Here is a 26,335-nt window from a genome sequence, read left to right on the forward strand (position 1 = left end):
AGCACTTGTTAGAATTGACCCCTATAAAAGAGTCATGAACTGCAAAGGCAACCACTGTTCAATTTTCCAACCGACTGGCCTTTCAAAATTGCTTTCTGATATGGAAAAACCAATGCAATTGACGGGGGTGGGGGGGGGGGAGGGGGCTCCTGTGTAGGCCATGCATAGCAAAGTCACTTTGCATTAAAGTAATATTGTTGCATTCATGTGTAAAACTTCACACAAAGACTTGTGTCTGATGTTCATTTTGAGGGTTTGTGTCTGGTGGGTTGTGGGGTGGTGGTGGGGGGGGGGGGGTGCTGGATATAAAAGAATAAATACGACCAGGCGAAAATGAAAAACTTTGAAAACTTTATTAGGACTACATAGACTGCACACAAACATAAACAAGAATAAAATAATGTAGAAAAAGTCCACCAGACTTCACAGACCCTGTTCCTCTTTATTCTTCATATGTTTAAAATAAAGCAGGTAAAAAAAAAGCAGATTTCAGCAGCGTGAAGCTTCTTTAACAGCTCATTCATAGTCGCTCGTTGGACGAGCTAAGTGCTCTGCTTGTGGACACAACAGCAGAATTTCACTGACCAGGATCATTGCTTGGTTTCAGAACCAAGCGCTCTGTCCACTGGGTTGCCGCTCCTGTACAGCTCACAGGGCTGTGTACTCTGTCGAAATGACCCCAGCTTCTTTGGCTAGGGCAAAAAAGTGGCCCTGCTTCTGGAGCAGTGCTCCGGGGGAATCAAACTCCACTATTTTCCCGGCATCCAGAACCATTACCCTGTGAATAGAAGAGCAAAGGGTTAATACAAGCCACAACTGCAACCTTGGACCCAAAATCAGACGTTACAGATGCTGTTCAGAGTCAGGATGCGTGTTTTCTTCCATCAGTGATCTTCTACATCAAAAGAGTCAAGGATGACTTGTACAATAAGTTCGACAGCACTGCATTATTGCTTTTTGTAGCTGCTTTAAGCTTTTAGAAATACAACCAAAGTTCAGTCTTAGGAGTTAAGTCTTACTAATTTCCCCTTCATTGTGCAAGTAATTAATTGTCCATTTAATCTCCTCAGAAATACACAATATGGCCAAAAGTACTGGGACACCTACACCTCCTATTCTAAATCCATAGGCATTAATACGGAGCTTGTTCCACTTTGCAGCTCTAACAGCTCCCACTCTTTCGGGGAAGCTTTCTACAAGACTTAGCAGTGCGTCTATGGGAATTTTTTGTCTATTCATCCAGAAGAGCATTTGTGAGGTCAGTCACTGACGTTGGACAAGAGTGTCTGGCTTACAATCTCTAATCTAGTTCATCCCAAAGGTGTTTGATGGGGTTGAGGTCAGGACTTTTGAGAGTCCGTCAAGTTCTTCCACACCAAACTCACCCAGCCAGGCCTTTATGGACTTTGCTTTGTGCACTAGGGCTCAGTCGTGCTGGAACAGAAAAGGTTCTTCCTCCAAACTGCTCCCACAAAGTATAGAATTATCCAAATGTCTTGGTTCTGCTGAAGCATTAAAATTTCCCTTCACTGGAACTAAGGGTTCTAGACCAACCCCCTGAAAAACAGCCCCATATCATTATCCCTCCTCCACCAAACTTTACAGCTGGCACAGTGCAGTGAGGCAGGTAACGTTTTCCTGGCATTCGTCAAACCCAGACTCGCCCATCAGACTGACAGATAGAGAAGTGTAATTGGTCACTTAAAAGAAAGTGTGCTTTACGCCACTCCATCTGACATGCTTAGAACTCCACACCGATAAACACAAGTGCGCTGACACAAACTGTTCGCAATGCATTCCAGGTTTAATGAGTTCATTGTTTCTCAAAGTATTAAGTATGTAAGGAGGGCTGAAGTGCGCTTCAACAGTTCTTCATCCTCAGCTTCGCGGCATCTCAAGAAGGCTCAGCTCTTTCTTAAGGGACAGCTCGGCTCTGGCTACAAAACACTGGCTTTCCTGAATGTTGGCCAGACTATGCCAGCTTTCTCTGTCTGTGTTGCACAGTCTTGAAAAGCCATTAGTACTCTGTGCCTCCCTTTTAGACACACTACTTATTGTTGAATCTTGCCTTAGTTGAATCTTTTGAGTGGGTGATAAGAGAGTACATAATATCAGTGCTCGCATAATGAAGCGTAGCTGGAGTAGATGGCCTGGCTGGCGGGAACACAGCAGCAAACTTGAGAAATGTACTTGTTCTTTGCTGATAAAAGCTTGATATTACAACATATCCCTGGGATAAAATTATATAATGGATTACATTAGTGACCTACTTGAATTTGGGCTGGCCTTATATGCATGTCTAACTCTGTACTGGGCTGTGCACAAGCATTCTGGAAGGGAGGTCCTCAATGGACATCTTGAATGTAGCAGGTCTTATTATTATTATTATTATTATTATTATTACTACATTAGCAGTTAAGACACTGTATCGTTACATTACTGGGGACACAAAATTCCTATTTTTGTTTTATTTGGTGAAATTATTACAATATTGGGACCTGCAAGCTACTATAAGCATTACTGCCTAAGCAGGGACTTGAACCCCCATCTCCAGCATACAAGGCTTTGATTATGTTGTCTAACTGCAATGTAGCTGTGAGTTTTAACAATAATCAGGGGCTCCACATAGCCTGACATATAATTCCCATTATTTCTGAAAACAAAACCTTAGCCTTTAGTTAACAGTGCCCCCTTCTGCCAACATTAGTTGTCCAAAATAGCCAAATTATGTCATGTGATGCTTTCTGAAAGAGATGTTATTGGTGCTTTATAGGTGGAATTTCAGGTGTCTGTGACAGGTAGGCATTACTGAGGGCAGATTTCCACAGGCATGTGATAGTAAACCAGAGGGGGCGCCCAAGAGTGATGGAGCTTGAGAAACCCAACCAACCAGCCAAATCAACTAACTAACTCAAAGCCACAGTACCGCAGCTCTCATACCCCGGCTGCCAGAACCACACTCTAAGCTCTGGATGTGATGTTACATCACATTTGTGTGGTTGAGAGGAGGGCAGAGAGTGCATAACTTTTTAGAAAGTAGTCTGAGGTGCTGGCTGGAAGACAGAGAGCTGGGCTGTGTGAACAAACAGCTAATTGGTTATGATTTAAATCTTACCAACTGCTTGCAGCCTGTGTTTCGTCTCAGGATGCTGTTGGAGACCATCATGAGAGCATGAACTTCCCAAATACATTCAAAGGATTTATACAAGATGCCTAAATAACCTGGGACTTTGAACAGGGTCCAGTTTAGAAGTTAAAGGTACAAACCTCTTAGCACAAAAAGTCCTTCTGTACTGGTTTATGTTTACGAGTGTCTACAGCAAATTAATGAGGAACTGTGTGGAAAAAGAAGGTTTTATTAACAATGGCTGGAGTTGATATCTTCTCATCTTTCTCTACTGTTTTGTCCACTAATTGTGGCACCACTACATAAACACACAAATGCACTTTGAGACTGAAAAAACAAAAACGAGACCATTTCTACAAATAGTTTCTCTGTTAAAAATAGAATAATTTCATCCACCTTTAATTCCTGGGCTCAGAAGTGCACCTGCAGTTCCAAAATACGCCTCTAGAGGCGCAGTTGTGAAGCATCTGTAAGAGCAGGCCCAAAAACGTGTAAAGTTGCAGCGCTGCGGCTCTGCAGTCGAACACTAGCCGAGTAAACCAACCAGCTCTATTCCCTGAGCTCACGTTGATCGACTGTCATTCGCACAAACTGCTCCTCACCGTGAGCTGTCCAGGATGGTGTTGATGCGATGGGCGATGGTGAGCACGGTGCAGTGGGTGAACTCTTGGCGGATGGTGGTCTGGATCAAGTTGTCTGTCTCTAGATCCACAGCAGCCGTGGCCTCATCCAGGATCAGGATCCTGGACTTTCGGAGCAGAGCCCTGGCCAGACACAGCAGCTGCCTCTGGCCCACACTGTCAAGAGAAGCACAGATCATGTAACCATGCTGTTTAAGGTGTCCAGTGGTGCAGGGCACCTCTTGACATTGAAAGTAAGTGGAATATTAAACCCACTTCAGCACTTTACTTGCTGTTTTAAGGCTGAAAAACAGCAAACATGTGGATAAGTGCATAGAAAACATGCAGAATTTCAAGTCAGGACTTCTAATCTGCATTCTGCCCATTCTTCACCTGCCAAAAATCCATGTTGCGCCTGAAAATGTTGTTGAAATTAAAAATTCAGCACAAAAAAATCCACTGAGTGGTTAAAAGAGGAATTTCGGTGGGCACCGCTGTCATGAATTTCATTGATACGGATCAACAACCTCTTATTTCATGGAGAATAACAGAAACACACTGGCACATGACTCATGCTCATGGTGCTCGGCATAATCCTAACGACCAGACCTGCTTAACAACCAGCGCTATCAATAAACACTGGCCTGCATTCCGTGTGAATAAGAAAACTATTAAGATCAACCGTTAATTAGTGTTGGGGGAAACTATAATAACACAGAAGACTTTACTAGAAAAAGGTCAGTTCTGTCTGAAAACAAACACACAATGGACGGAGAATGAAAACGAATGATCCACGTTAAGCAGAGCTTCTGTTTCTGGCAATATTGCAGTCAGTTCATGATCAATAATGGGCAGAAACTGCAGGGTCAATGTGTTCGTTACTGGGAGTCCAACCTGAGATTTTCTCCACCCTCTGCAACCTCATGCTGCAGTCCTGCTGCCAGACCCCCCACAAAGTCCTTCAGATGAGCCAGTTCCAGGACTTTCCAGATGTCCTCATCGCTGAACTTCTCAAACGGATCGAGATTCATCCGCAGAGTCCCGGAGAACAGCACTGGGTCCTATGAATGAGACCAAATATGCACAAATGAATATACTGGATTATATTCAGTCTGGAAAAAATAACACTCTGGCCACGTTTTCAAGACCCCCTGCAGAAAAGCTGCATGTTCCCTTGCCAATGAGTTTATTCTGAATCCCACTGTATCTGACATTTCCGGAAATATAAGAAAGATGTTTGCAGCTCAGAGAAGATGCGGCACCACAAGCCTGATGAAAGACACACACACACACACACACACACACACACACACACACATACACACACACACACACTCTAAGACGCTTGTCCTTCTGGGTCGCAGGGGTGCTGGAGCCGATCCCAGTCAGGCATCAGACAGAAGGCAGGAAACACCCTGGATACGTCTCCAGGCCATTGCAGAGCAGATACATAGACATACACACTCACACAAACAAACACACTTACACTTGGGGGCAATTTAGCATCTCCAATTGGAGGAAGATAAGATCATTCTTTATTAGGCAGGGAATTTCTCAACCAGGATTCAGGAAACCAGAGCACCTGGAGGAAACCCACACAGACTTGGAGAGAACATGCAAACTCCACACAGAAAGAACCCTGGTTACCCGGCCGGGGAATCGAACCCGGGAACTTCTTGCTATGAGGAGCCAGTTTGGTAAAAAAAACAACAAATTGAGGCAATTTTCACAATTTTTACGCAATGTTTGGGGTCCAAATTCTGCTTCTCTAGTTTACCGCTGAAGCTAATGTTGCTAACTGCTAAGCTAATACTGGAAGTCAATAGACACCCAAATCGTTTCTATTAATAAATCCCAAAAACCTCTCAACTTGCTCTTCTTTAAGGTCAGATTTATAGATGTTATTTAAGGTGCTACGACTTACTTTGAACTATAAATGAACCCAACTACATGTGGCTGATTGCCGTGGGTAGACGTTTAGACAGATGTTGAGCTGAATTCTGACTTCCCACAATGCCACTCAGGCATTAGGGCGGTAAGTTACATCTGGATCTGTAGTTTCTATTCATAAACATGCATCTTCAGTTGAAAAATTCAAAATGACTGATAAACAGAAAGAGAACGACAGGAGAACGTAGCATATCACTGTTGTGGGAACAAAACCTTGTATCTCCAAAAGAGTGACTTTACAGGAGAAGGAAAAAACATACTTTACATTTAATGTAAGTCAATGGAACCAGACGGCTTTCCAAGTCATTTTTGGCTATTTCCTTCGGGCCATTCTTCAAGATATTTACACACAGTCTAAAATGCAACAGGTGTTTTCAAATCACGTCAAAAAGTGAAAAATGACAAAAGTAGAGATACAAGGTTTTGTACCGACAGCAGTGATATGCTTGTGTGAGATGCATGAAGTGTTTTTGTTCATTTTTATAATTCACAGAGAGCCATACTGCGTTCTAAACCAGTCTGTACCACCTTAATAAAGACCTACATGCAATTTGAGTGGGTTGAGAAAAGTAATTCACTGAAAAGATTTGGGTGACCATTGACTTCTAGTGTTTGTTAGCAACGTTAGCCTCATATCGCTGGTTAAAAACTAAAGAAATACATTTAGGCACCAAACATGCTTTGGGTGACCAGCTACATCTGGGCATAACTGGACAACTATGCACATTAGAATTTTCACCAAATCGTTCCTTTAAAAACACATCTGTGTGATAGACAGACAAGTGCAAGTGCTTTCAATCACCTGTGGAATGATGGTCAGTCTGCTCCTGAGGTCATGCAGCCCTATATTAGCAACATCGACCCCGTCTATGAGGATTTGTCCATCGGCTGCCTCAATGATGCGGAACAGACAGTTGGTCAGGCTGGACTTTCCGGCTCCGGTTCTACCCACAATGCCGATCTGAAAAAGAGAAGCCGCTCATGAGGCAGGTTTTGTTTTGCCCACCCCAGACAGTGACCACCTACAGCATTGTGTGTGCACCGCTTAAGGTGGAACCGGAAAATTCAAACAAGAAGCACCTGAATGTTGCCTTAACTGCTTTGCTTTTTAAGGTGGAACTGGAAAATTTAAACAAGAGGCTGAGGTACTGGAATGTAATCTTAACTGCTGCGTCTTTTGAGGTGGAACAGCAGTTAAGATTCCATTCAGGTGCCTCAGCTTCTTGTTCAAATTTTCCCTTTGCACCTTTTAATTTTCCCATTCCACCTTAAAAGGAGCAGCAACTAGACTACATTCAGGCGCCTCAGCTTCTTGTTTGAATTTTCCCGTTCCACCTTTCCAACAAGAAGCTGGGGTGCCTGAATGTAGTCTAGTTGCTGTACCTTTTAAGGTGGAACAGGATAATTCGAACAAGAAGCTGAGGCGTCTAAATGTAGTCTAGTTGCTGTACCTTTTAAGGTGGAACAGGATAATTCCAACAAGAAGCTGAGGTGTCCGAATGTAGTCAAGCTGCTTAACCTTTTAAGGTGGAACAGGATAATTCGAACAAGAAGCTGAGGTGTCTAAATGTAGTCTAGTTGCTGCACCTTTTAAGGTGGAGCGGGAAATTTTTGAACAAGAAGCTGAGGTGTTCGAATGTAGTCTAGTTGCTGTACCTTTTAAGGTGGAACAGGACAATTCGAACAAGAAGCTGAGGTGTCCGAATGTAGTCTAGTTGCTGTACCTTTTAAGGTGGAACAGGATAATTCGAACAAGAAGCTGAGGCGTCTAAATGTAGTCTAGTTGCTGTACCTTTTAAGGTGGAACAGGATAATTCCAACAAGAAGCTGAGGTGTCCGAATGTAGTCAAGCTGCTTAACCTTTTAAGGTGGAACAGGATAATTCGAACAAGAAGCTGAGGTGTCTAAATGTAGTCTAGTTGCTGCACCTTTTAAGGTGGAGCGGGAAATTTTTGAACAAGAAGCTGAGGTGTTCGAATGTAGTCTAGTTGCTGTACCTTTTAAGGTGGAACAGGACAATTCGAACAAGAAGCTGAGGTGTCCGAATGTAGTCTAGTTGCTGTACCTTTTAAGGTGGAACAGGATAATTCGAACAAGAAGCTGAGGCGTCTAAATGTAGTCTAGTTGCTGCACCTTTTAAGGTGGAGCAGGAAATTTTTGAACAAGAAGCTGAGGTGTTCGAATGTAGTGTAGTTGCTGTACCTTTTAAGGTGGAACAGGACAATTCGAACAAGAAGCTGAGGTGTCCGAATGTAGTCAAGCTGCTTAACCTTTTAAGGTGGAACAGGATAATTCGAACAAGAAGCTGAGGCGTCTAAATGTAGTCTAGTTGCTGCACCTTTTAAGGTGGAGCGGGAAATTTTTGAACAAGAAGCTGAAGCAAAATAGAAGCTGGTTTCAGCTTTACTGAGAGTTGAAATACCTGAAAAGGGATGAGGAGGTCGCTCCTTTCGGACAGGTGGCCAAGATTAACTCAGTTTACTTTTTTTGCTTTTTCTCAGATCCATTTGGTCAGTACTGTTTTATCCTGTTTGCGAACGTTTGGAATAGCAGCTGGTCGGCTTCACAGCAGCACGTCAAACATGACAGCTTGCTAACCCGCATCTTAGCTAACGTTAGCTACATTGCTTGCTGTGTCATTGTTTAGTCTACCGCTATACCATGGTATTTGTACAGCATCTGCGACGGGTTTTATGGCAACAAAGATCTAAAAAAAGCGTGTTGGCCTTAGTAATGTGCATCCATTAATTTGGGGGCGGAGCTTCTGAAGGAACACTGAAAGGAGGGGTGAGTTTGTTTTGCTGTTGAGGTCAAATATCAACAATCGTTCTCCAGAAGTGTATAGTGCTCGTTTAAGATAAATGAAGCAGTAACCAGAAATTGTTCTCGTAATAAAACAAACATAGACGGGCCATGTTAATAAGAATTACAGCATTATATCACTAGATTTCGCTCCTTCTGCGAACGAACTGTCTTTCACTGAGATCCCGGCCTTGTGCACATGATCAGCTGCAACACGGTTGAGTCTTTGTTCTTACATACAGCTGAAATAAAAGTTTACATGTTTGCTATCGCTTTCAAATCTGGAGAAAAAGAACGAAACGTACGAGACTCTGGCCCCCACCTAATAAATAAATGACAGTCCATGAGCAGACGTCTCCACAGAGAGCCAAGATTCCAGCTCTGACGGTACGAGTCCTCAGAAGAATAGCACTGCCTCAGACGCTACATAAATCTACAAGAGCAATGAGAACGTTCACAGCTTTGATTGGACCTTCTCACTAGGAATCAAAGGCTACATCCATTCTACTAAAGGTGTGAACTTCGGAGATCCATTATAGACGTGACCTCGCCAACCTCTTGGAAACGGAGGGAAGATCTGACGTACTGGCAGAAACGGTGAAATTACACAAGGCCGGGGGAGGGAAACAGGAGTGTTGGCAGCTACGCTAAAACATCTGGCAGATGGAAGAAGCTTGGACTGTGAATGTAGCGGGTACAAGGCGCCTTGAGCCTTTCGTGCCTTCTCATTTTCGCTGCTGTCTAAAATGCCAGCTGTCTTTTAGCCTGTCAATCTTCACCATAATAATGCTAAAATATGATCTGCTCCAGGAAGGCCAGGGCTGCTCTTCTTATTCGACGTGGAGTAACAAGCTTTTCAGATACTGCTGCCACTGTTGGAGCATAATCACTCTGTACCGTTTGGACGAAGTTGAGGAGGCCTGGGTCATTCAGGCCTGGCTCATCTAACCCAAAGACAGTTTAGAGATAACTAGATGAGCTTTGGCAATACATGGAAGAAGAAATCTTGCTAACACTTTACTTGAACCCTGCTATAACATTGACATAACCATGCCATAAATATGTCATAAAGGGTCATGTGCTATCATGAGTTGTCATGACGAGTTGTCATGACAATTTGTATTCCGTGACATAACAGGGTGTAATGTTACCATTGCTGGTAACGGTTATCATGACAGCTTAAATCACCTGCAAATAGTTGCTAAATGCGCTCTAGTTAACCATTATGACATCTGTCATGACGCTGTTGTGCAACTATTAATGAACATAATAACTCATGAAAACACAGGACATCTTCCATGACATCTTTATGGCACGGTTATGCCAATGTTATTTAGCAGAACTCCATCACAGCACCACATCATGACATACCCTTGTGCTGTTACTGTAATGGAATAATCTTTGACTGTAAGGCTGCTTGTATGAACCGCCGAGTGTACTGAGGATGTAAGAACGCATTTTATGTTTAAACTGAGGGGCTGGCAACCTAAGTTCTTAACTAGAACCAGGCTGTTCAGCTAGCTAACAGGCTAAAAGAGCCAAAAGCCTAAACACCTCCATCATTAACATCACAGGCTTGAATCAAAGCACTTACAGTGTGATTTACTGTAAAACTGCACTATAAAAGTCTAAAAACTGTCCCTTGAATGACTGGCGCGCTTCAAATGTTCATGTTTTAGACTGTAGTCGTGTCAAACCCAGGCCGAATGCCAAATGGCTCCGTACTCCCTAAATAGTGTTCTAGCTATGAAAGTGTAGACATTCTAGCCTCTACAGCCAAACAGTGCATCATTTTTTGAGTATACGGCAGTCCCAGGTGACTTTTTCCTAGCTGTATTTTGGGGATCCAGTATTTAAATTCCCACATAGTGCACTATGTGGGGAGCAGGGAGTCATTTGAGGTTCAGCCCCAGCATGAGAAGAGCGGTGCCCTGGACTGGTGATAAATAAGACTTGTAAATTTGAGATTCGTAATTGGTAATTTAGTGACCACTAAGTACTTATAAAGCAAAAGTTCGTGCACTAAAGAGTGCTGTGTTAAAAGTTAAAGGAACTACGTTTGTTGACAGAAAACTTATGACACTTATTTTTTAAAAGTAAATTATTTTCTGAAAAATGGTGCATTTCATCAAATGTAGGTTGGCTGCTGTTTAATAAAAGCTCCGCTTTGCGTTATGCCTAACAACACCCTTACCTGTGGTAAAATCACAGTCGCACGGCCTCTCAAGACGCACACTTGATGCAGGACTGTACAAACTACTTACTCGACTTGATTTGGGCTGGAGAGAATGCAAGTAAATGCTTCTTCAGGTGAATCCAAACTTAGGAAAAAACTCCTTTTCCACACAATGTGATGGAACGTTGACCGACGTGGAAATTTGTATGGAGTTGTTTGAACCTAAGGTTGTACTAAAGGCTCAAATAAAACCTGTACGCATGTAAACGTACTTGGTGATGGAGTTCATTTGTAAGTCTGGCTAACAGAGGCTCCCAGAGAGGCCACGACAAACACCTCCAAAACCTACGCATTGAGCGAATCTGCTGAGCTGAGCGCCAAACAAGCGCGGATTGGCTATCTGGTAGCTTTCAGGGATGAAATGAGATTCAAACAGACATCAGTGATATGACTGTGAGCAGATGGGTGTGAGTCCAGATAGATTTTTTACAAGCATGTGAGGACTGTATTTGACCATATAACTAACTGCACTGAGGTCTCCTCCTAAATATTTGAGCTCTGATTCTCAGAAGAAGCCTTCACTGATGCATTTTGACCCTTAGTTTTGGACAGAGAGCTCGCTAGCCCTTCCGTCGGACAGCTGGATGAAATCCGAGCTTGTTATTTATTTGCAACCCACTCTTGGGTCTCACGTGTCAGACCCTCCACACCTCACCTTTCATTTTTCTTGTTGATAGGATACAGTGCAAAGGCCCACTCACCATCCTCTTGAATTAAAAATGTTCTCTGGCTGTCTGTGCTGTGTCATTACACTAAGAGCTGTGTTGACACTTCGGGAGCTCTTAAAGCCTGACGGGTTTACAGTTTTGATTGAGCTATTGCATTGCTGGCATCGACCCTGCGTCCAGAAGGTCATACCTTCTCAGTGCTTTCAATGTCGCAGGTTATGCCGTGCAGGACCAGCTCCAGCTCGGGCCGGTATCGGACCTTATAGTCCTCAAAATGAACCTTGCCTTCAGAGGGCCAGTCATCTGGAGGACGCTTATCTGTGGTCCATGCAGCCTAAAGAGAGAAGCAAAGAGGAAAAATCTGTATTAATCCCTTATAACAGTTAACTTTCATTGTAGTTTATAGTAGGGGTACCACTTTAAAATCAGACCACCCACATAAACCGATAAGGCACAACATTCTGACCACCTCCTTGTGTCTACGCTCATCGTCTATTTCATCAGCTCCACTGACCGTATAGCTGCTCTCTGTAGTTCTACAGTTACAGACTGTAGTCCATCTGTTTCTCTGATACTCTGTTACCCTGTTCTTCAGTGGTCAGGACCTCCATGGACCCTCACAGGGCTTATTAGGGCTTTTTTCTGAAACGAATTTGACGTACCTCGTTTTTGATCTCTGTATACTCGCTGACTCTCTCCACTGCCACAATGTTGGTCTCCAGCTCTGAGGTCATTCTCACAAACCAGTTCAACGTCTGAGTCACCTAATATTCATAGAAGAGAGAAACTATAAACCCTTCTGAACATCTGTGACATGCTTTTATGTCAAACACAGAACAAAAACCAACACTTGAGCTACTGATTTAAGCCCAAACAGAGGAAAAACAAGCTCCATGCATGGCCTACAGCAGAGATGTATGTTGAGAGTATACTGAAAGAAAACATTACTGCTAATTGCTACTGTACAACTGTGCCAGTTAACCTCTTCTTATTACATACTAAGGCTTATTTTTCAGTAACTACAGGGACTTCAATGCAAACTGGTTGAGCTGTTCTAAAAGTGTACAACAGAACTTTAAAACATGTTCGAGTGAGAATAATTGGGGTCACTAGGACTACTAAGACCTTTATGACCCGGACCAAAGCATCAAATCGCACTTGTTTATTGCAAATTCCACTCATTTGTTGCAACTTGCAGTGTATATAACATTATATTTAAGCATGTAGCCTGGCAAATTCTGTTTTATAAAGCATACAGTATTTCTGTGTGTCCAGGGGACGTTTGTATTGGAGGAAAAGTTATTGTTAAGAAACAACATGTTTATCATTGGTTGTCATCAAGCCCAATGGAAAGAAATGTCAGAAGTGCAGATTTGAACCTGTCAATACGGTAAATCAAATGCAGTTCCTCAAGTAACTACATAATTGTGCTATTGTATCTTTTAAGGCTTAAGCTTTGGGTTCACCATATGACTTTTAAAGTCTTAAAAGATTCTAAAAAGATTTTTTGAGTTTTAAATGTACATAAATTCAATTAGGCCTTAAACTCAGCTCTTTAAAATCCTTCGCTCCACACATGAGAGATGTTATGACATTTTTCTCTGTTTACTTGCTTTATTTCCTTCGTTCATGCTCTCGGTTTTCATTGGCTGCTGTAGGAATCTGTTCAGATTGAGTTGTTGGCCGGTTACACATTAAAAGCATGAAATGTGATTGTGAGGCCAAACATCTGAGTCTGCACTGCTCACACACGACTCCACTCGCTCTCCGACTGTTGACTCCGACTGATCCAAAAATCTACAGACCAGAGCCAACCAGCTCAGGCTCGGCCAGACTGAAAACCGGGGCTGAAATCATGGTAAATATAAAGTGTAAGCCCAGCGTTAAAGACGTGGCCTCACATTTAAGGCGTAGGAGATGGACAGCCCAACCAGGCCGCTGTCCAAGGTGTCTCGAGATATCACCGCAAACAATGCAGAGAAAAAGACCATCAGGTTACCCAGGGACTCCAGCCGCATGGCTAGCCATCTGCAATTCAACAAGAAACATGAGGTTTTCAAGAAATACAAAATTCACAAAGTGGAGATGATTAGCATGATCTGGCAAGCTTGACACAAAAACCTCTGGGTCACATTACAATAACTCTCACTGTGCAAAACTGATGGATTGCATACCTGTTGGAAACAATCCAAGGGTAGACGCTCATCAGGTTGTTGTCAATGGTGACTTTGTTGCGCTCCAGAAAGCGCTCCTGGTGCCCGTAGGCCCGAATGACGGAGAGGCCCGCGACTGTTTCTCCGAAGTGGGAGTAGATGGGGGAGCGGGATACGGAGTCCAGCCGCCTTAGCTGCCTGGACGTGGCCACGTAGAACCTCTACAACATACACAGGAAACAAAGAGATGACATCAACACTGGGTAACATCGTGAAACTGTCAAGACACTTGTCAAAAAGCTGGTACCCACGTACAGAAAAATCCACTCATCAACAAATTTTTAGGTTCCACAGAAGCTGCGAATGCTTTTGAATAAAATCAAACCTCCAAAAACTCACGGAGGTTTTACAGCAGCAATGAATAGACGTATCAGGCTGCTTTGTAGGTCACCTCACAGTATTACCTGAACAAAGTAGTAGATCACTGCGAGAGGCACAATGATCGCTGTGAAGAGCGGAGTGGCAAGGCAGATGACAAACAATGTGCCAAGAACTCCCAGCAGACAAAGGACCCAGGAGCGGAAAGACATGGGGATCATCTCATCCACAGTAAATATGTCCTAGAGGGAACAAAGCATGTTGATTATACCGCTGGTTCCACTCCCTGTTAGGCTATCACCTTTAAGGCAAAAGGATGAAAAAGTTATTTGATGCTGGTGTCAGGTTCATTATTCACACCAAGGTCATTATGGCTGTGCTGGTCGCTGGGTTATTATCAGGTTTGGCCAGCTCACCACCTGCCTGCTGACACTGAACTCAAAAGTCTGGAATCTAATGATCCCTGATAGCGTTGCCAATAACAAGCACACCCCATAAAATAAAGCTGAAAAAACTGTCGTGACTAAGAAACCGAGACTCGAAAGATGCAAAAATATTGGTTAATGAGGGAGTATAATAAGACAAGGGGCCAGATTCATATAACCTGGTGGGAACAGCGAGGTGACAAAATTGAGACTGAAACCGCGACACAAACATTCCCGATCTTGTGTGGCAGTTACAGAATATGGAACCACTAAAATGCCCCTCCATCCGAACCCCAACAAGCTCCCACCCGCGGCTGGCGCAGGCTGTTGAGCCCTCATTACATTACTGATGTAACAAAACTCACTTTTCATTTCATAATTAATACTATAACACATGAACCTAATGAAATGATTATTTTATTTAAAGTTTAGGGCAAGCTGTTTGCCATCTTCTTGCAATGTTCAGGCAGTCTGCTGGGACACCACTAGGAGGAGCCGGAGGGAAGGAAGGGCTAATTAAAGTTGAGTGGCGACAGCTGTGGACGCCTTATTTAAGGGGTGCCCACACGCTACTCTCTGGTCAGTCTTGAGGTCATGCTGCTACATGCATGTTACTCTGATTTAGCTGGTAATTAGTTAAAATCCTCTAGTCTCAAGTTCTGGAAACGAAGCTTCTGTGTTGATTCATGGATCTCTAGAGTATCCTTGGTAAATTCTTCAGTTGGCAGGACCACCATTCTCTCTGGTGGTTCTGTTTAGCACGTTAGTTCGCCAACAGAAATGATGATAGTTTGATCTTCAACTTTGGCTAGTTGCGTTCTCCTTTTCTTAAGTTTGTAGTTTTCTCTCTTATACTCACTCCTTCGTTTGCCTTCAAGTTATCATCTTGTGCCTTTATTGCTCCGCACTCGAGGCTGCCCTTTAGGGTCTGCCAGGTCATTCTTTCCTTCAGCGTGTCGATCTAACAACTAGACGATCAAGGGTTCACGCCTCACTAAAGGAGAACCACCTGGCTGTTTCAAATTGTTGGTGATTTAATAAAACCCAGAATGTTTGCCCCATTTTTTCTTATTCATCCACCATCTACAACTCCAACTCACCCCCCAAAAAAACCAGGTATGAACCAAACTGTGGCTCAAAAATCGAGGCAGGAACCAAACTGTGGATGTGGAGAACCGTTTAACTCCTACGCAGCACAAGAGCTCCTAATCAAGTCACCGTGGTGGCAATCAGTACACCAGTCTCTGTTACCAGTGTTACCAAGAACCAATCAAAATCCACATGTAAATCAGGTCATACATATTAAAGATCCATGCCAGTGAAGCTCCGATTGGCTGCCTAAAGAAATGAAATCCAAAATTCTGTCTGAAACTGTGATATCAGAAAATCCCTGCTCACAAGTTCTAGTCAATACAGGTAGATTCTTCTTACCTTTGCAAAGCGGTTGACCACCCTGCCTGACGGCGTCGTATCAAAGAACAGCATTGGTGCTCTGAGGATGTTGGACAGTAGTCGAGTGTGTAGAGTCCTGGAGGCGCAGATAGCTCCGTCAGCCAGGAGCAGAGTGCCCACAAATACCAGGAAACCTGACAGCGAAGATAAGGTCATACACATCCATTAAGACCCCTGTAAACACTTCAGGTAAGGCTTTGGCAGACAGATTGAGAAATCGATGGGACGGCAGATGAGCTAATGGATCTACATCAGCATTCTCGTGGGCCTTCACTTCTTCGGGGCATTACAGGAGGAGGAGAAACTTTACTTTCATGTAAGGAACCAGAATTTTTCCCAAGTCATTTTGGGCAGTGACTTTTGGTCCAATTTTCATGAAATAAAGATACAATGTGAATGGCAAGAGGCATTTCAAATCATGTAAAAAAAAATGAAACGTCATGTATAATTCCACCCAAAATGATGTGAACTTTAATGTAAAAGACTGAAAAGTCTGATGAATTAGTGCAAACAAAGTTAATTCGGTATAATTCCTTGGAAATACATTTTCCTATCTATAAGACAGACAGATCAGCAGATACACACATCATTATGTATGAACGTTGATATAAGTAAGTGATACTTTTTTGGTCCCACAACCGGGGAAATTCCACCTCCGCATTTAACCCATCTGTGAAGTGAAACACCACATACACACTAGTGAACACACACTAGGGGGCAGTGAGCACACACTTGCCCGGAGCGGTGGGCAGCCCTATCCATGGCGCCCGGGGAGCAGTTGGGGGTTAGGTGTCTTGCTCAATGACACCTCAGTCATGGACTGTCGGCCCTGGGGATCAAACCGGCGACCTTCCGGTCACAGGGCCAGTTCCCTAACCTCCAGCCCATGACCTCCCCTGAGACTATGAGACTGTGTGTCAAGCAATGACACATTTATGTCTGTCCAGTGAAGGACAGGCGAATAAAAAACATCACACATGAGTAAAATATAGAACACTGTTTCTGAATAACTACAGCTTCACCAGCTTTTAATGTCAATTTTATCGATATATTTATTTAAAACCGAAATACTAACATCTGATACTAATAAAGCTGAAGAAAATCCCCTGATTTCAGACGCTTGCTTTTTTTTCATCTTAGAATCTGTAAACATGTGAAAAATAAGACAAAATTGACTTTTTGTCTTTGTTTATCTGATCTGGCTTAGTTGTAACACCGTCTAACAACTAACCCTGCAGTACGGAGGCTGTACTTTAATGCTTGCTGTGAGCTTGTCAGCTGCTTTAAAACGGTGCTACGTTGTAGAAAACAAGATGCTGATTAAAGTGATATAAGGTTGGATTTTGTAACCTCCCCCCAAAAAAACCCAAACTTGTGTTGAAAAAACCCTTTTAGGTACCAATCTCTATAAAACGCTGACCGCTCGGCATGAATTTTGGTGGGAGACTGCGGCTGGGAAACGTGGTAATAAAGCCCGAAGCCCACGTTGCTTGACCTTCGTTAAAAGTCACTGTTAGTTTGCGCCCCAGTGTTAGGTTGTTCACCAAACTGCCCTAATTTACCCAATGTGGGAAAGTCAGTGTACACCAGTTACCCTGATGCTAACTTAACACAGCATATTCTACACTCACCGGCCACTTTATTAGGTACCCCTTGCTAGTAAAAGGCTGGACCCCCTTTTGCCTTCAGAACTGCCTTAATTCTTCATGTCAGACTTTCAACAAGGTGTTGGAAACGTTCCTCAGAGATTCTGGTTGGTTATTTGAGTTCCTGTTGTCTTTCTATCATCTGGAACCAGTCTGCCCATTCTCCTCTGACCCCTCACATCAACAAGGCATTTTCGTCCACACAACTGACCGCTCACTGGATATTTCCTCTTTTTCGGACCGTTCTCTGTAAACCCTAGAGATGGTTGTGTGTGAAAATCCCAGCAGATCAGCAGTTTCTGAAATACTCAGACCAGCCCGTCTGGCACCAACAACCACGCCACGTTCAAAGCCCCTTAAATCCCCTTTCTTCCCCGTTCTGATGCTCGGCCTGCACTTCAGCAAGTCGTCTTGACCACCTCTACACGCCTAAATGCAGTGAGCTGCAGCCGTGTGATTGGCTGATTAGCTATTTGTGTTAACAAGGAACTGAACAGAATTTAGCATTACTGTAGTGATGTTACAAGGTTTACTAGTGATTAATGTTGGAACCAGTGATTACAGTGACACTCGACTGCAGATACATCTTCACCACTGCTAGTTAGCCAGCTAAAGGCTACCACGGGTAACAACAACAGGAAAGAAAGAGGACTCTGCAGCATCTTTAGCCAGAAAAGGCTATTGTTCACAAAATTAATGGCCAAACTTTAGAGAACTGAAAGAGGGCAGAAAGAACAAGTAGAGACTGAATCCGAAACAACCGTCTAGACGTCACGCAGGGCGCTCCATTATGTGAGAATGCCATGAGGCCTTGCTCATGTTGAGCTCTCCGGGAGAGGCGAGTCATTTTAGAATCAGATTTTCGGACAAGCTTATTCACCTCGTGCGATATTATCTAGAAAACACTTTCTGTTACTCGTCCTGGAGCTCAATGCCAAGAAGACTTTCAGAGAAAAAAAGAACACAGAATGCATGAAACACACGCAACACGCTCACACTGGTAGGAAGGCTAAGAAACTCTGCTGGGAAAAGAATTAAAGCCTAATGTTTCTGCTTTCTAATGAGTGGATGAATTGGCTTAACGGTTGCCGATCCAGACCACGGGTTTCCTGAAGTGCATGCAGAATCAGCCATTAGTCACCTGCTAAACCATTTGCGAGGTTTTCTGGACAATTTTCTGATTTTTTTACATCAATTATTATTCACTCACAGCTCATTAAAACAAGCAGACAAAGTCTAATATTTCAAACGGGGCTGTACGTGTTTCAGCAGAAGAGATATTTTATTCTGATTTGTGCGTTTTTTTTGTTTTCGCCATGTTTTTGTCATCACCAGCCATAAAAACAAACTCGACCCTGTTGATACAGAATGTAAATAGGACATAAATGCAATATAATGTAGCTAACTATATCGTGATGCACAATCCCCTGCGCCTGTCCCCCGATGACGGCCGCGAAACCAGGTGGGAAGGCAGGGCCCAAACCCCGAACACCACCGAGGGATGCAAGTGATGGCGGGAGGAGGACGTCAGCTGCCAGAGAGGGAACAATGATGATAACAACCTCAAAGGCAGGATGTCCCAAACTCAGCCGCCCAGGCCCTGCCTCCTTCGCGGATTTCATCCTTTACCTGCTTTCACCGGCCATCATCGGGGCCTAGGGGGCGGACGTGTGCCACAGTGTTGTTGTCTGTTAGTTTATCAGTATGTGTGATGTGTTATTCTGTGTCGGGGTGTGTGGGTGTTGTTTGTTGAGGGTGTGTGGGGTTGCTCACCGAGGGGTGGAAGCATATGGCCTAATAGAGACCTCGCCGGTGAGTTCAGTGTTTCTGCTGGTGTTTCGATAAAAGAGCATAATCATGGTCCCCACTGTGTCTATTTCTACGCTGCTGTGGTGCCCAGTATTACATCCCTGTCCTGATCTTACTTCCCCTGGTTTACTGGATGAATCGTCCATATCACAGCCGTCAATCAAGAATTTTGGGAGGAACCTCAACAGACATAGGTAGATATATATATATATACACGTGTCTGACTTTGTAAACTTAAATATACTTGGTACTGTAACTGAATTAAAACCATGAGACATTTTACAGTAAACTGCACTGGCTTGCATGGTAATGAAAACATGCTGAATCTCGCTGAGCGTCCTTGGGAAGTGAACTCAGGATAGTGATATGAAATTGGCCTTCAACAATACTGTATTGTCCTGCTACTGGCTGGCGTAGACATTTTGGAGGCGTGGCTATGCAGACGCTCATGGTTTCTTAGACTTACATTAGTTATGTTGTTGTCTGTTAATTCAAGTTACATGTTTGTGTTATTTGCATTATTTGTTGTTGCCAACTGGCCTAAGGTGAGGGTTTTGTGCCTGAGAGTTAGGGGTCACCGGCGGCTAGAGATGACCTCCCCTGCGAGTTCGGCATCCTGTATGTGCCCCTTTCTGCCAGGGTGTTCAATAAAGAGCACTTCTTGCAGCAGAGTCATGGTTTCGTCTTGTACAATATTATTTAAAGAACAAGAATGTAATTTTTTTGTGATAAAAGCGTAGTTGTTCTTTTCCATTAGTGGATTTTTCGCACCAGATTCATGAGTCTCTATGATGCTAATGCAGTCTGTCATCTTTGGTCATGCCCAAGTGCCCTGCCATTCCTTTTCTCGTCCATCTTTCCTGCTCTTGGACACGCAAAGTACCTCATTACATTTACATATCAAAGGACGTTGCAATCATTTGGTGAGTCTATTCACAACAAGATGACTGAAGACAGTCAATAGGAACCTGGCCAGGGACCAAGCGTCACTGCAACAGGTTTTTTTTATTACGTATACTTGGACCCCTTAAGCCTGAATCAGCGTTGCTTTCTGACTAGAACCAGAAGCACATCTTCTATAATTCCACCCCCCCTGGATTCCCACTATATATGGTCTGATGTTACCAATGACGTGTTGTAATAGTCACTGGCTTCATCCCCCACTGGCTGGTTCAAAGCATGCTGGAGTACACTGGAGGGACAAGGTTATTATTGGTGTTCCTTGAATCCTACTATGTTTTTGGGAACATTGGTTGTACCACAGGTTGTAGACCCTTAAAGGCCCCTATACACCAAAAAGAACTGATATCTTGCGCAGCGGATGGCAGAAATGCAACCTTATTTCAAAGTTTTGCACTCTACCAATCATGCTCGGCTCTAGTGTTGGCATGGCGACAACAAACATGACTGATCAGGTGTCTCCCAGTAAATAGAACTTTTCGATAAACGCTTTCTTTCTCATCACATGTGGTGGTAGCATCTCCAAAATCAATGTATACTGGGTTACAGTCTTCTGAGCTACACTTGTTGGCCACTTTATTAGGTACACCTTCCTTGCAACTACACTTACAAACCAGATTTATCAAGAAGCGGGCAAAAATTACTGTAAAATTTAGCAAGTGCAGCTGGCTCTAAGGTGCACCTGATTTACAATGATGACCCACACAAACTGGCTAATCTGAATTGCGTAGGTGCTGAAACACAGATCAACGCAAAGAACACATTTTAACCACCACATTCAAAGATGAAATTCTCTCTAGAACAGGGGTTCCTCACCTTTCCACTCCAAGGCTCACCTGTTTATGACTATAAACCATAGCAGCACTCAGAACAACTAAAATCGACTTTTTACAATAGTTTTCTTTTCTCCTTAATTGCGCGGACTGAAAATCTGTGAATTGGGGTCTCAAAATACTCTTGTTTCCCACAGGAGTCACTGTTTGGTCTGGAGTCTCTCAGGTTTTGCGGGTTTTAGCACTTAATTTGAAATAAACCTCACTCATTGGGCTTTTGGATTAGTGTCGTCACCATAAACAACAGAACTAAATCTTACTTTATATCTGCTTCTTTGTCATTAGCTTAATAATTTGAGTTTAACTACTCAGGCCGCTGATGCTCGGCCAGAAATCAACCGCACATCTTTGATATTATTTTAATGCTCAACTCTCGTTTTTATCAGCTGTGCAAGAACGATATGAGAGTCTGTAAAGACTCAGGCGTTAATACAGGCAGATTCAGCTGACAGTACAGGGCCGAGATGCTGGTGGAAGAGGAGGGAAGTATGCTATGCTGATGAATTCCCTCCAGCAAATGCATCCCACCAACATTAAACTGAACAGGGTTCAGATGGACTTGTGGTTTTTGCCAGACCAATTCAGCTGTTGGATGCAGACCTGAATACGGGTGAAATGTTAACACGTCAAAATGGAGTGAACTAAAGAAAAAATTTGATAGATCCGCTCCGAACAAGGTAGGAAAAACTCCTGGAGAAACTTCCATCTCTGGCTAACTGTTTGCACCGCGTGCCTGCAGATGCACATTCGCCAGCTTCTTCTTCTTCTTTCGGCTGCTCCCTTTAGGGGTCGCCACAGCGGATCATCTGCCTCCATCTTGCCCTATCCACTGCCTCCTCTACTTTCACACCAACCATCTCCATGTCCACCTTCACTACATTCATAAACCTTCTCCACATTCACATTCTCCAGCTGATGTTGTTTAATTAGTCTGCGACTATTGTATTTTTTCATCGCTGTTAATTGTAATTTGAAAATGTGATTCTTCAACTGTTAATTTTTATACCCAAGTTTATCTTTTTTCCACGTATCATTACGGACCACTGCCTCCCGCTGAGTACAGGCCTGCTTCATTACCCACCAACAGTCCGTGGCCCACAGGTTGAGAAACCCTACTCTAGAACAACTAGAAGTTCAGGCGCCCTAGCAGCTAAAGGCTCTCCTTAAAAGCAGAGCTGCTGGAAAGATGACACCAAATATTCTGACTGTATTATTAAGATTTTATGAAAAATCACAGCCTGTTTGAGGAAATTCATTTGGAAACACTTTAGCTGCAGTGAACTTTGACTGATGCAATGCCTCTGTTTCATTATAAGAACTCTTAAAGGTGTTTGAATGAGACGTTTCAGGTACTCAGCGAGGGGTTCAAATCCACAGCTCCCCCTTCTTTTTTCCACCAAAATATTTTTTTCTGGCAAGCAGGACTAATTTAGAGGCACCACAGTCATAGCACAGGTTGGGGGCTCGTGTGGACGGGCATTAGGGCTCGCTGGTGGACAATTACTGGCTGCTTGTGGAAACTAAATAATGGAAAACTAGTTGACCACATGATGCGAACACACAGTGAACTCATGCAACCTTTTGCACAAAAATGTAGCTGCATTTATTCTAAGAAAGGTTTTGATTTCATCCTGTGTCCAGGGTTCATATTGGCTTTAACTGAATTTTGGCTGATTTGTAGACACTTTGTAGTGTAACAGTCGATTCTCAGGAACGTGAGAAGGATCCATGAGCAGGTTAAAGGTGGTCAAATAAAACAGGGAAATCCAAGGGGCAAAGTCGAGGACAGAAAAGGAGGTCAAAAGCCAAAAAACAGTCAGCAAAAAAACAGGCAAAAGTCACCAAAAGGGCAAGAGCCAAAAATCAGTCCAAAGAGCAGGCAACAGTCCAAAACACCAGGGGTAAGGCAGACGCTGAGGAACTGGCAATACTTCACAAAGTGCGAGTGCAACTGAGAGATTTTATAGCAGAGCAGAGTGGAAATGAGGATCAGGTGGAGCTCATTAGGGTTGTTGTTAGAACTCAGAGGAGGAAGACCTCTGGTGGCCAGAAGGGGAATTGCTGACAAACTAATTCATAATATAAAGTTTAAATAATGTACTTAACAATAAAATGTTGATACAGATAAAAGTAGCAAGGTCAAGCTGCTTTAGCTGTTGAGAGTGACGTCAGCAATGCAACACTCAATGTGTGGTGTCACGTGGCCAAAAGTATGTGGACACTCCTAATGATTGGCTTCAGATGTTTCAGACACATGCATTGCAAACAGGTGTACAAAGTCAAGCACATAGCCATGCAGTCTCCATTGGTCTATGTGAGCTGTCATAAATGACTTATCTAGCTGTCATGTAACCCTATGAACACTGCACACCAACAGATGGTTCTCCAAGGGTTCTTTAGCAAAGAAAATGATTCTATATAGAAACATGAACACTCAAAGAACCCTTTGCATGATTATAGGGCTCTCTTTTTGAAAAATGTGCTGTAGATTGTTCTGTATAGGGCTCTGTGCGGCACCAAAAAGGGTTCTTCGTTTTTCAAAAAGTTTCTATATAGAACCATTTACAACCCTTCTGTGTTGCGAAGAACCCTTTAATCGTGCAAAGGGTTCTTTAAGTGCCCATGGTTCTAGATAGATGCCTCTTTATTTCTAAAGAACCCTTGAAAACGGATCTCTTTTAAGAATGTACCCTGAAGTGTTGCCAAAAATTCAGTATCAAAGGTCAACGCCTAAACTGTTAGTCTTACAAGAGCCCTATAAGCTTATTTGCTCTAAAATCGAGACTGCCGATTGGCTGTTTAAATTACCTTCTGTACGCATATCATTAATCCATAAATATACCCACTTCCAGCACCTCACACTCATTTCTGGCTTAAGCCACACCCTCGTCATTGCAAGAAATGGTGTCTTGTCAATTAACATGATCCTAAATATAGCCAATAAATCTAATATTTCTCCTGTTAAGATTGTTGCAAGCTTAATCTAAGATTACCTCATTTTTTTTAGATGTATTTTACCTATTTTATTTTATTAAATACAATTATCTCACTATACTGGCAAATAATGTTGCTTGTTTTAAATTCTTGAAACCAGAAAAATGATCTGCCAGTATAGTGAGATCATTTTACTTGATAAAATGACCTAAAATAAATACAACGTGTCTAGAAATAAGCTAGATAGTCTCATAATAAGAGCACAACAATCATAAAATAGAATATATTAAATATATCTACTAGATTTAAGATCCTTTCACTTGTATTGCGATTTAAAAGAAGACAAGAAAATTGTGGTATTCAAGTATCCGTATAAAAGTCAATATATATGCATCAATATCTGTGAAGATTGTTCTTCCTTCAAGGCATCAGTGGTCTAAAACTGTTTTAGTCCAATAAAAGCCACAACATATTCACATATTCCTCATCATGAAAGACTTTACTGCTATTGCACTATTCATGGAACCACTTAGTATGGATATTATTCCTTACCTTGTGCAATTCCAAGAGCTCCAAAGACACCAATTCTCATATCTCTGATATGGGCAGGGTAGGTGCTTTCATTGGGATACCTAACAGCATCATTGGTCCATTCGCTCAGCCACACATTCTGGCCAACGAAGGCCACGTTCTGGATGAAATAGACTGCAACAAACGTGGTGGCATAACCCCAGCCCATAGACCTCAGATACTGCATATACACAGAGAACTTCACCTGGAAGGGAAAAATAAATGAACATGGTGAGGTTAGTGGGAAAAACTCAGTTCCTCAGCTGCCACAGGCAATACAGTATCATCAGTAACTAAAGCCCTATTGGAGCTGGATTAGTTTTCCCAGAGGAGGTCTGGAAATGTAATGTGACAGGCTGCTTCATAGATAAAAAATCTGCATGATTGCCCCAAATGACCCCAAATGACCCAGATTAATGATTTGTATACATTGGATTATTCATACTGGATTCAAATCCTGAATCTTGTCAGTATTCATTCAAATTATAGCACCTCCCCAGGTAAAACTGATCCAGCCCCAGCAGGGCTTAAGTGGGCACTGTGACATTTGTTGCTGTCTGACTCTGGACTGGAGCACAATTTATGATGAGACGATGAGGTTAAAGTACAGAATATCGCCTTCAGCACACTACTACACGCATTAGGAGAGCAATTTAAAAACAATAATCAATTCGCTTTTCTTGCATAAAATGATCCTTGATTTATTTTTTCAGCCCTGATTATTAAATTCAAAAACATTTTAAAAAGAATGTGTGCAGGGGCCTTATTGGAGTATGTTGCCTTGAGGCAACATTGCGCAACCATGTGAAAAAAAAATGATATAAAGCCATGTTTTGTGAAGTGGTGAGACCGGGCTTATGACTGTTTCAATCCATTCCGCTGTCATACAGTGTTGCTTCTAGGCAACAAACATATTTCTGCCAATTCTCAAAAAACTGATACTGCACCTTAAAAAGAGGTTTAAACGTGCCCACTAAGAGACAGCATGACCAAGTATGTGCTTCTATTGACTTGCTCAAACTCTTCCCTTTATTGTTCACCCTGTCTTTGTCTTTCAAAGTGTATACATTTTTTGTAAAGTGAGGAAAATGAGATTGTTGCCCTGAGGCAACATCATGTAACAGAGGGTTAATCTGAGCACATCACACGGCCTGAACTGCAACGGAGACGTAGCTTGTTGACTGGTAGATGTTTGTTTTTTATTATTCACCTACCTTTCCAGTCTCCATTGCCTCTTTCTCAATCAGCCGTTGGCCTTTCTTTGTCACCTCCGAGTCTTTTTTACTTCTAGCTGAGCTGTTGCGTCTCACTTTAATGCTGAATTGAAAGGTGAAAGGGGGGGGGGGGGGGGGGGGGGGGGGGGCATGTAAGAGTACGTTATTAGATTATTAGCACTGGACAAGATGCTGAAACTACAACGACGTGTGCAATAAGCATACCTGCCGTTACGCTTGCCGTGGCGCTGGCTGTGGCGTAAGCTGTTTTCTCTCTTCAATGTGACAGAGACCACGTCCTCGGGGGGGCTGTCGGCCTGCGGGTCCTCTCCCTCTGGCACGACGTCCATCTGCTCAGCGTCTGAAGCTGATTCTGCATTAGAGAACAATGCCGATATCAATCAATACGGCAGGAAACGTGTTTGGAAGCAAAGTGAAATGGTGACTTTTGAACATTTCTAAATGGAATCCATTTAAAATGACACTCGGCAAATTTCAGCCCCAGCTTGAGCGGCAGGGAACAACATCAGCTTGCACAAAAGATCATTTTTCCATTGA

The 26,335-nt window shown here is 42.9% G+C and overlaps 1 protein-coding gene across 1 annotated transcript in view; it reads right to left on the reverse strand.

The window, feature by feature from the left end:
* Positions 1 to 334: 334 nt before the first annotated feature.
* LOC108437855 (ATP-binding cassette, sub-family C (CFTR/MRP), member 2) overlaps positions 335 to 26,335 on the reverse strand; it is a 61,203-nt gene continuing 35,202 nt past the window's right edge. The window contains exons 20-32 of the mRNA XM_017715253.2: positions 26,003 to 26,150; positions 25,778 to 25,880; positions 24,546 to 24,768; positions 15,791 to 15,945; positions 14,021 to 14,176; positions 13,578 to 13,777; positions 13,305 to 13,431; positions 12,066 to 12,167; positions 11,594 to 11,737; positions 6,500 to 6,658; positions 4,642 to 4,808; positions 3,730 to 3,924; positions 335 to 778 (exon numbers count right to left, since the gene is read on the reverse strand). Of these exons, the coding sequence (XP_017570742.1) occupies positions 649 to 778; positions 3,730 to 3,924; positions 4,642 to 4,808; positions 6,500 to 6,658; positions 11,594 to 11,737; positions 12,066 to 12,167; positions 13,305 to 13,431; positions 13,578 to 13,777; positions 14,021 to 14,176; positions 15,791 to 15,945; positions 24,546 to 24,768; positions 25,778 to 25,880; positions 26,003 to 26,150 (2,009 nt within the window). The 3' untranslated portion in view covers positions 335 to 648. The remainder of the gene's footprint in view (positions 779 to 3,729; positions 3,925 to 4,641; positions 4,809 to 6,499; positions 6,659 to 11,593; positions 11,738 to 12,065; positions 12,168 to 13,304; positions 13,432 to 13,577; positions 13,778 to 14,020; positions 14,177 to 15,790; positions 15,946 to 24,545; positions 24,769 to 25,777; positions 25,881 to 26,002; positions 26,151 to 26,335) is intronic.

Source organism: Pygocentrus nattereri, chromosome 22 (assembly GCF_015220715.1).
Source record: "Pygocentrus nattereri isolate fPygNat1 chromosome 22, fPygNat1.pri, whole genome shotgun sequence".
NCBI classification, from domain to species: Eukaryota; Metazoa; Chordata; class Actinopteri; order Characiformes; family Serrasalmidae; genus Pygocentrus; species Pygocentrus nattereri.